The sequence below is a fragment of the Frankliniella occidentalis genome, unplaced genomic scaffold, assembly GCF_000697945.3.
Source record: "Frankliniella occidentalis isolate FOCC.00 unplaced genomic scaffold, Focc_3.1 Scaffold1, whole genome shotgun sequence".
Lineage (NCBI taxonomy): Eukaryota > Metazoa > Arthropoda > Insecta > Thysanoptera > Thripidae > Frankliniella > Frankliniella occidentalis.
In genome coordinates, this window is record NW_026267131.1 from 1,807,334 (window position 1) to 1,817,985 (window position 10,652).

Sequence of the window (10,652 nt, forward strand, 5' to 3'; positions counted from 1 at the left end):
GGGGGGGGGTCTCCAGGAGATAAACACTGGCCGCGGACCTCGTTGGGGCAGGTTCGGCGCTGACGAGGTCGTGCTGGTGGTGGTTGCACTGCTCGCACAGGCCACGAGCACGCACGGGGATTCGTTCGCCACATCAAAAGTATTGAAATACGGGCAAAAAGGGTAAAATTGTTGCACTCGAGATCCTGCGAGAGGTTCTCGGTGAGGTTACCTACCTGTATCCAGACAGAGCCCGAGGGCGGCGGAGCACAGCAGAACGGCGAGGGCGAGACGCTGGGGCATCTTCAGCGCCCCGGTCGGGGCCCGGGGCCGCGGGGGGCCTCTCTGGAGGCGCGCACGGCTCTGATCAGCTGCTCCGCTCTCTCCGCACTCACACCAACCCCCGCTGGTCCATCACTGGCTGCTGCTGCACTCGCGGGGGGAAGTCGCTCTCCCGGCGGGGCCGGGCGTCGCCGAGTCCTGCGGGGTCCATGGCACCGTCCGGGACCGTCCGGGACACGCGGGGGCCGCGGGGCGAGCGCTGCATCGGCGGGCGGCCGTATTTCCGCGCATAAACATCGGGCACAGTGTGTGTCTGCTGCTGCTGCTCGGCCCCTGGCGCTCGGCACTGCCCTTGGGGCGCAGCGGAACAGCCCTCCGCGCGACGGCGCCAAGGGGGTGGGGCTTCGACAAGGCGCCTCTATGGAGGGGCGGGAAAAGAGAACTCGGTTTGAAACTAGATGGAAATGCTCGGAAATGTCGGCGGCAGCGTCGGGCCGAGGCCGCGGTCTCGGGTCCGCGTACCGCGCGGGTGCGAGGCGCTCGCCGGATTCTCTGTTCACTCCAACGTGCCGAGCAACCGAGGGAGGCGCGAGCGCGCAGGAGCGCGACTAGCCTACAAACGAGCCGCCTTGCGCCGCCATTGACGGGCGGGGGGCGGGCGAAGCAGCTCCACCAACCTCCCGCACTGAAAAGTTCCTACACAGCGCCACTTCCACTGCACCTTTACGTTGTGGAACCAACATGGTTGCTGGACACATCCAAACCGACTACAGGCGCGGCAGAGTTGCAGCTTTTACGAGATTTGAGTATCCACTGCTAGAAACACTATTTTCTAGTGGCCAGTTTTTGAAAAATCTGTCAGTTTTAGAAGGTTGTTGGTGACCAAAGAAAATACGTTCCGTCCAGAAGTTTCTATAAGGCAGCGCCTGCTCCCATTGGTCGGTTGCTTTTTAAATCGGCTTCCTCGTATGCTATTGGCTGCATTCAAACGGGCATTGTTTTGAAAGTTTGCCGTTTGCCCGTTACATTTTGGCAGTGCTGTTGTTGTGAGAAAGATTACGCGCGACTCCGGAAGAGACTTTGTCAAATTGTGATTTTGTGACTTAAACGGCTGCTGAATTTCATTTAGCTGTGCAACTGTATGTTTAAGAAGACTGGAAATCGGCTTCGTGTCTGTTATTAGCTTGTTATTTTCCGGCAGAGAACTAAAGAAAGTATTCATCTTCACTGGACACTTTCCGTCTATCACCATGTTTCCTCGAGCCAAAATACATCGATTCAACGAAGTTAAAAGTACGTGAGATATTCTGTCGTTCAATTTATTTTCACAACCGTAGTATTTATTATAAACAGCAATGAGTTACTCGACAATGTCTGGACCCATATATAGTTTTGTGCCGTTGCCTGCGGCACCAGTGAGCGCGGATGTCCGCCTACTTTTTTGTCATTTTGTGCTTATAGTGAGGTGATACTTTTCTGCCTCTAAATCACCATATATCTTTACACCTCGAATCATCGTCTAATTTTCATTTTATTTTCATGCGGTTCTGTGCAGCTTTATTGGTGTTTACTGCCTGCCAACAATTGATTGTTTTTGGCCCCATACTTTGGATAATGCTTCATTTTCTATCTTTTATTGTTTCGCAGGTGATGTTCCTCCTCCAGGAACTTATGATCCCAAATTTGATGACAAGAAATTTAAAGGGGTAGTCATGGACAAAATGACGCATAGATTTACTGAGCCCAAGCCTACAACAAATGACGGTGTCCTGCAGCGTTCTGCAAGCTTGAATGCCTTGCCTGTCTTCCGGACTGTTAGTTTGAACTGCCTTTCAACTCTTCTGATTTTATTAGTTAAGCTGAAGTATCCTAATGTTTTACAACATTCTTTTTCAGCCTCAAATGCCTAAGAAGTCAGTTAAGAAGTTGACACTATCCACTACCAAGAAAAACCCTACACCTGGTGACAAAGTGAGAAGAAATATTGACAGTGATTTCAGTAGCTCTGAAGACTTGACACCACTCAAAGACAAATCTCAATTAATTTCTCTTGAAGAACAATTGCATGAAACTAACTGCAAATTATTAGACTCTGAATCAAAATGCAAACAATTACAGAATGACATTTCATCTGATAAAGAAACCATTGAGCGACTTGAACTGGAGAAAGCTGACTTGTCAAAGGAAGTTGATCGTCTCATTGAAGAGATTGCTGAACAAAACTCTCGTCTTGCCAGTCTGTCTGAATCAATCCATATTTCAGATGCTAATCTTGCTGAGAGGAAAGCTGCTGTTTCTGAATTGGAACAATCCAAAACAGAACTGCTGCTTGAAATGGAGATTCTGAAAGACAGAGTAGAGCAAAACAAGTCTGAAATGGAAATGTCAGTCAGACGCTGCTTGGAGCTAGAAGGCTGTGTGGCTGAGGCCAAAGCTGAAAATGAGAAGCTTGTACAGATCCGCCTGTCTCTTTCTGATGAGGTAGCAGATCTAGGTGAACGTCTTAATGAAGCTTCCATGCAGATCCAAGCAAGAGAAGAGCACTGTGAGACTTTGGAACATGCTAAGCGTGATTTACTCATCCTAGTCGACGAAAAATTACTCGCTCTTGACCAGCTTACTTCTGCAATTGATGAGTCTGCAAAGCACTCAGCACAACTTGAGGAATTATTATCTGAAAGTAAAGCTCGTGTTTTTTCTCTAGAAGAAACAAATTCTGCTCTTGATCTTAAAGTTATTGACTTAGAAGAGAAACTATCTTCTGTCACTTCAGAGTTGGAGTCATCACAGTCTAAGTGCCGATCTCTTGAAGTTGAAATTGAAAAGTGCAAAGAGAAGCTCCTTGACTCCCAAAACGCCAAATCTGATTTGATGGCTCAAATTTCGGAACTTGAATGTAATCTGGCAGCCCTGAAAGAGAGTCTTGCTGAAACAGCACAGTCTCTGACAGATCAGAAAGCTCTTTGTCAAAGAGAGACTGAAGAGAAAGAGAAACTGCAGAAACAGGTTGAGGAGCTTGGTCTCCTCTCAGCTGACCTGAATCAAAAACTACAGCAACGACAAGAGTTAATTCTTGGTTTGCAATCTGATCTCTCTAACTCAAGCTGTGAACTGGAGGAACGCCGTGCTGAGGCTGAACGTCAGGCCAAAGAGTACAGAGCTGAAATAGAGCAAATCTGTTTAAAGCACAATGAAGATCTGTCTTTGGTTCAAAAAGATTTGGAGAAAAACGTTGCTGATTGTGAAGCCAGAGTAGCTCAGGCCCAGGCAGAGCATGAATATGAATTGGCAAATCTGAGGGATTTGGCTTACAAATTGGAGCAGCAAGTCTTGGATGAGAGGAAAACACAGAAAACATTGCAGGAAGAGCTTGATGTTGAACAGGACCAACATCAGCGCCAGATCCAGGCTCTCACTGAAAATATTCAGAACTCTACTTCTCAAAGAGACCATCTGGAGACTGCTTTGGCTGAGTCTCAAGCGGAACTGCAGGCGATGCAGGTTTCCTATGACCACCTGGATCATGAAATGGTAGAGCAGGTTCAGCAATACAAGGGAATGATCTCTGAAGCCCAATCTAAATTACATGCCGCTGAGGAGGCTCTTAAGGAGGAAAAGCTGAAAGCAAAACAATACATAGAAGAGGTGACACACAACAGTGAAAGACGTATCTCAGAAATTGAACAGAGAACACGCTTAGCACTGGAGGAGGCAGAGATCAAGTTGGAAGCAGCAGAGGCTGCTTACACTCAAACCCTACAACAAGTTCGTGATGATACTCAAGCTCTGGTGAAGGCTACTCGTTCAGATGCATTGCAAGAACTGGAAAAAGTCAAAGCTGAAACTGAACAGAAAGTAATGCAAGCCAAAGAAGAAGTTTCAACTTTATCTTCTAAACTTGAAGAAGTGCAAGAGGAGTTGCGCCAAGTGTCAACTATTAAGGATGATCTCAGAACTTCTAATCTGGACAAAGAAATGACTATCGTGGAGCTTAAAGACAAAATGAATATCATGGAAACTCAATTGGCACAAAGCCAGAGACAGCTTGATGAAGCTCAGGATGAATTGGAAGCTGTAAAGAACGAGCTTGAATTGATGAAAAAAATTAGGAGGAATCTTGAAATACTTGGCAACGAAACTCTAGCTATTGTCAATGCTGTCAGTAAACGACTGATTGACAGTGATGAAGAAGTTGATCGTCTCTCTCAAATGAATTGTGCACTCGAGACTACCTTAAATGAGCAGAAGGAAAGTCTGATTGAGATGGAGGAGGAAAATGTTCGTGACATTCAAGAAATGAGAAACAACCTTCTCGAAAAAGTTGAAATCTTCAAACAAAAGTGTGTTGATGAAAATACTCGCCTCTTGAGTGAAATCAAAATACTTCAGGAAAGTGTAGAGATGTATGCTAACCAACTGGATGAAGCCAACAGAAATATTGAAATTTTAGAAAAAGACAGAGATGAGCAAGGTGTAATCATTGCTAGCCTTCATCAAACTACTAATGAACTGCAAGCTACTCAGGATTTCCTAGCCAATCAGGTAGAAGATTATTTATCTGTCAAAAAAGCCCACCAACTAATTCAGAAGGAACTTACTGAATGCAAGGATTCTCTTGAAAAGGCAAAGGCTGATGCAGCTGATGGGGAGATGGAAATCCAACACCGTGAAAAGCAAATCAATGATCTCACCAATCAGGTCGATGATTTGAATGACAAAGTAATGGAACTCCAGGGTGTTATTCTTGAGTTGGAGACTGCTGGAGTTGAATCAGAGCAAGAAGTTATCAAGCTAGAAAGAAAGCTAGAACAGCAAAAGGACTCTGCCTTGAAATGTGATTGGCAGATTGGTGAGCTCACTCGTGAAAATGAGGAGTTACGTATGCAGGTTGGAGATCTAAATAGAGGTTTAGAGGAGGAGAAATCATCTGCCAAGAAGGCTATAGATGAGCTTGTGTCAGCAAAAGCAGAGCTCCAAAGTCAATTGGACTCTCTAAACACGGTTCTTGAGTGCCACAAAATGAATGTGTTTAAGGCAAGAGAAAGAATTGAAACATTGGTTAATGTTGTTGCAAGGAAAGAAAGTGAATTGGAAGAGAAGGCTTCAGAAATGAATGAGCTGAAGGATGAGTTAATGTCTAAAACAAATCAGCTGTCTGAGTTGGCAGTAATCATATCCGACAAAGATCAAGCGCTCTTGTGTCTTCATCGTGAGGCTGACAATCTCAGAGATACTGTACGGGCTAAAGATGAGCAAATTACCAATATTTTCAATGACTTAGATTTTGAAAAGGTTTTCCGTAAAGAATGTGAACTAAAGATAGCAGAAATGCTGCAAGAAAAGCTGGGCAATGAGGTATTAATAGAAGACATGAAGGAGAAAGTTTTTGAGCTTGAATCGACCATAACTGAGAAAAATATTAGTATCACTTCATTGGAAGCAAAAGTTGAGGAGTCATCTGAAAGAATCAGTATTCTGAAGGCTGAAGCAGAAGATAGTCTGAAGCAAATCACTGAAGCAGAAAAGACAATTGTAATCCTGGAAGCAGGCAGAATTAAAACAGAAACCGATTTGGATTCTTTGAATGTGAAAGTTGCTGAACAATCTGAGATTATTGAAAAGCAATCAGTAAATATTTCTGAATTAGATGCAGAGGTTCAAAACCAATCAGATTTGGCCAAGTTTTTGCAAACTAGAGTTGAAGAGAATCGCAAGGAAGTAGAAAAACTGGAAGAAGATAAAATGGCTTTGCAAAGTGAAATAAGCTCATTAAAAATGCAAAATGAAATGATTCAATGGGAAAATGAAGAGTCATTACAGAAAGCTAAAAAGGAAGTTGAGTCTCAAAAGGAAGAGATACTTGCATTAACTGATCAAGTTAAAAAGATAAGACTTGATGTAGAGAAAGAGAAAACTGTAGGCCGCGAACGAGAAGAAGCTTTGACAGAAGAAATATCTTCCCTTAAAATTTCTTTAGGAGCAAAAACTCAAGAAGTTGGTACTGTTCGAGGAAGAGTGCAGCACCTTGAAGCTGAATTAGAGCAGACCACTCGCCGGAAGGAGACCTACAAAGCTGCAGTTGTTGAACTACAGCAAGCCATCAAACAAAGCCGATCTAAGATGTCAAGCTTAGAAGATGATTTGAAAGCCACACAACAGAAGCTTACTAATGAACGAGAAAGTCATTCTAAGTAAGTACACCACTGCTTAAACTTCTTTTTCCCTCCAACTACATAGGTTTCATTAACATCTAATTTTTCTGTGTCAGGGAACTTGAAAATCTGCGTGAAACTTCAGCAAATGCAACTTCTTGGGAACAACGTTACTATGAATTGGAAGCTTTGGTTGGTCCATTCCGTGAGCAGCTCGAAGCTTTTGAATCTGACAGGCAGGCCCTAGCCATTAGGAAAGAAGCTGCTGAAGGTGAAGTAAAAGAACTTTCACAGCGATATGCCCAGATCCTTGGACACCAAAATCACAAGCAAAAGATTCATCACGTTGTGAAATTGAAAGAGCAGATTCTAGACTTAAAAAAAGTAAGATTATTTTGTTTTTGTTCATACAAGTAACATTCACTGTAAATATTTTTTTATAACTATTTTTTCCCCTTCAGGAAAACGACAAACTTGAGACTCAGACCCGTGCTCAGAAGCGTACCATTGACAGGCTGAAAGATGAACTCACACGCGCCACCGGTCAATCACGCTTCAACCCGTCTATGGCATTCAAACAACAACCAGATGACTCATTTCAGGTAAAGTTCTTGCTGATTTTCATGGTATCTGCCGTCAGTTGCCAGTAAACATGTTTGATTACTTCTTTTATATTGCAGAACCGCTTGTCCCTTGCACACTCTAAATCATTCTTGGAGAATTCAGGTCTTTCAAAGAGCTTCCGTGTACCCATGCATCAGTCAACTGTGAAAAAGGGTAAAGAAAACATGTCCACTTTTGAGTCATCAACTCCTCTCTCTGCTCGCACTACGTCTAAGGTAAAGGAGGAGCTACTTAGCCCAGCACGTCACAGTCCTGCACGTAACAGTCCTGTGGGAAGCCCTGCAACTCCTTTGAAGGAGGTCCAAAACCAACAGTCAGTCAATTAGAGTAACACAAACCAAAGTATTTTTTAAAAAATGATCTCTGAAACCACATTTTTTTCTTCAGTTTATCATGTACATCTTAGATAATTATCTTTTGCATGGTTACTTTTTCTTTAAAGTTATTTCTTGAAATGGGAGATTAATCTCATTGATTTGCTGTTTGCTTGAAGGTGATTGATTCAATTCACATCATAATCTATCTATTTAATTTGGTACTAAAATTATGTTTTAGCTGCTGTCATAATTATGTAGTGAGTGTTTTACCCCAGGTAGTTAGTTAAGATGTTATTTTGTTATATAGTGTGTGTTGCTGTATTTTAATATTTAGCTCTATGTATTTTGATTCTGATCCAGTCAGAAACATGCCACACCTCAGTTCCTTTTCATGACTTATGCCAACTTGGGCAGAAAGACCTAGTTTTACTTTTTGCTTGATGTGTGTGCAGTGTTTTATTATTATTGTCTAGTATAGAAGCCAGTAGGTGAACAGACTGATGTGTATGGCATATCAACTGGGAAGGATGAAAAGCTCATGTTGAATATTTTCTTTTACTTTTTTGTTCGTTAATGAGTGTGACCTTACACTTTTTTAGTTTTCTGTACTTGTACAGATCAAATAGTCATGTAATATATTAGGTTTAGACATATTGTAAATATCTTTTACATGTCACAGTGCATTCAAAGTGCACTGCAACCACTCCTCAACACTGCCATGTGTGCCTTTATTCTTGATTTTTCAGAATACATCGGCCATTTTCAATGTTCAAATTTTAAAACTTGTAATGTACAAAGGTAGCAAGGCTTTGTAAATTCAAAGCTGTGTGTAATTCTTTTATATTAAATGATTAAAAATTATTTTTCTTTGATTTCTGATCCATTTCTTTTTGACAAAGGTTTTTCCTTTTTTTTAAAAAAAAAGAAAGGGTAATTTTGTAAAATACAGAACCACGTTTTATTCACAGCAATGGAATGTATCAAATTAAAAAAACATAGTTTTGTTTATCAAAAGTGTCTCACAGCCTCTTCGTATGCTTTAATCTCAAGCTTCAAATGCAGTAATGTTGACAGTGGAATGTAAGGGAATGTTTTTCAGATAACAGCTGCGAAGCATCAAAATTGTACTATTGAATGTACAGGGCACTGCACATTGTTACGTCCTTGTAAGTCCTTCAATTCCATTAAGACCAGCAACTCTACAACATCTCCACTAAAATCCCTAATGAGCTGACAGGCAGCCTTTGCTGTGCCTGAATTTAAGAGATAATAAAATTAGGTAAAATTCACTGTAGTATAAAGAACTCACTTTTTGAAAAATAATTCCCGATAATCCCAGAACTATTTTTGGGTAAATAAACTAGTGGTCAAATGAGCCTACCTCCAGTAGCTAGAAGATCATCAATGACCACAACTCTTTGTCCTGGCTTGATACTATTTTCTTGCATTTCAAACGTGTCCTAGATCAAGTGTTAGAGTTTGAATATGCACAAAAAATATAAGTACAAAGACAGACAGTTAACTGATAAATGAGATTTATCTACTTACAGTTCCATACTCGAGAGCAAAGTCTACTTTCCGTATTTTCCCAGGCAGCTTGCCCTTTTTCCGAATGGGTACCATAGGAATCCCCAATTTCGATGAAATAAGAGGAGCTAGAAGAAAACCTCTTGATTCCAGTGCAACAACTGCATCTACACCCTGCAGGCCTTTCACATGATCAACAAGAAGGTTCTCTAACGCAGCCAGTGCTTCCGGACTTTGGAAGATTGGAAACATATCACTGCCATCAAGCAACAAACAAAAGAAATATAGAGTGTAATACTTCATTATTATCCATTAACTGAAGAAGCTGTATTGAAAACACCAAATAGCCTCGAGGTGTCATATCTTAAATAGTTGGATGCAGTGCAGTTCCCTGGACCTACCGGAATAAGATTCCAACTTTTGGAAAATCAGGATACGAGGCAATGTGTGCTTTGACAATTTCTAAATCGGATGAAGACCCCATGTTAAGTTTCTTCGATGACTGTTCCTTTCAAACGGCACCGATGTGTTTATACTGTCGTCTGCACTAAAAAGTTTAAGGTTAAAGGATTTTGTTGCCCTGATCCCTGATCCTCCCCCCTCTCCCCTTCTCCCCTTCCCCCCAAACCTCCCTTTCTCCCCTCCCCCAACAAACAAAAGTGAGAGTGGTCACATGGTCAATTTTGAGTTTAGGAACAGACCCTCTCCCTCCACAAAACTTCCCTCGTCACCCCCACCCTCCCTACTCCCCCCCTCTTCTTGCAGTACAGAAACAGGTGACAAACGACTTCGATCAGACATCCAGACGAAACCTGTTGGGAAAGTAAATATGGCTACGGATGGAGGAACTTGGAACAATTTGCCCAGTGTGATTTTGCTTGAAGTCTTCAAGTATTTGCCTCGAAACGACACAATTAGTGCATCATCAACTTGTAGACAATGGAGGCAAAATTTGTATCATGGAAGTTTGTGGAGAAATCTAACATTCGAGATAAATTCGCATGAAGAAGATACAGCCTCTCGTAACAGATTCCTAACCAGCTGTTTCGCACGAAAACTTCGCAGCGCAATTGTCAAGTTTGACTCTCTAGACCCATTGTGCGTGGAAGAAGCTGCTCGGATTGTCCGAAAGCTGATCAACAACCCAGAACTGCGGAAACTTCATTTAATACCTAGCAATTGCCGTATTGAACTTCCTGACGATGAGCGCCAGAAACAGCTATTGGAGAGGTGAGTTGAAGTCCTCATGAACTGTCAAGGCCTACATTTTTACGGACATTTTGACGGTTTAGTCTAGGCGGTACTGCTGTAGTTTACTTGAAAACGTTTTTCGAAAAGGTCATGAATCTGTTTATCTGTCTTCCCTGACATTGATATGTGTCTTCACACTAGCTGTCAAATGGTGACAGCAGCTGTCAGCTGACAGTTGTTGTCCTTGCCTCCAGCTGTCAGGTGCCTGTCACTTGTGAAACTTGGCTGTCATTATGAATTTGATTACAGGCGTGGGATTCAGATGTTACAAAAGGTTGCTACCAGCTTGCAAATGGAAGAACTAACCTTGGGTTGCATGGAAGATATTACATCATATTCCAAGGACCTCTTAAATCTTCTTGTTGAGAATCAGTCATCTACATTACGCATCTTAGGTCTTGCCACCTTGAAAGATGATCCAGATGATTACCTCCTTCCTGAAATTGATGGTTCCCTATTCCAAAATTTCCGCCACTTGCAGGTAACTTAAATTAAAAATAAAACAGAAAGCTGTTTTTAT

General features: G+C 42.2%; 4 protein-coding genes across 5 annotated transcripts in view; 2 read left to right on the top strand and 2 right to left on the bottom strand.

The window, feature by feature from the left end:
• Positions 1-1,074, bottom strand: part of LOC113213544 (chondroitin sulfate proteoglycan 4) — a 53,149-nt gene extending 52,075 nt beyond the window's left edge. For both annotated transcript variants that reach the window (XM_052265717.1, XM_052265670.1), the window contains exon 1: positions 216-1,074. In XM_052265717.1, coding sequence (XP_052121677.1) covers positions 216-282 — 67 coding nt within the window. In that variant the 5' untranslated portion in view covers positions 283-1,074. The remainder of the gene's footprint in view (positions 1-215) is intronic.
• A 192-nt stretch (positions 1,075-1,266) lies between these two features.
• Positions 1,267-8,226, top strand: LOC113213542 (early endosome antigen 1-like). Its single transcript, XM_026432650.2, has 6 exons — positions 1,267-1,554; positions 1,909-2,075; positions 2,158-6,452; positions 6,530-6,797; positions 6,875-7,015; positions 7,094-8,226. Exons 1-6 carry the CDS (start codon positions 1,512-1,514, stop codon positions 7,361-7,363), a joined length of 5,184 nt encoding a protein of 1,727 aa, XP_026288435.1. The 5' UTR covers positions 1,267-1,511; the 3' UTR covers positions 7,364-8,226.
• A 62-nt stretch (positions 8,227-8,288) lies between these two features.
• On the bottom strand, positions 8,289-9,491 carry LOC113213543 (adenine phosphoribosyltransferase). The gene is made up of 4 exons (XM_026432651.2): positions 9,283-9,491; positions 8,903-9,137; positions 8,736-8,814; positions 8,289-8,607 (listed from the first exon to the last, which is right to left on the bottom strand). The coding sequence occupies exons 1-4, from the start codon at positions 9,363-9,365 to the stop codon at positions 8,471-8,473; spliced, it is 534 nt and encodes a 177-aa protein (XP_026288436.1). The 5' UTR covers positions 9,366-9,491; the 3' UTR covers positions 8,289-8,470.
• Positions 9,492-9,630: 139 nt separating this feature from the next.
• The window catches only part of LOC113213545 (F-box only protein 33), a gene marked incomplete in the record, with an annotated part of 17,392 nt that continues 16,370 nt past the window's right edge, over positions 9,631-10,652 (top strand). The window contains 2 exon segments of the mRNA XM_052266191.1: positions 9,631-10,111; positions 10,382-10,613. Coding sequence (XP_052122151.1) covers positions 9,711-10,111; positions 10,382-10,613 — 633 coding nt within the window.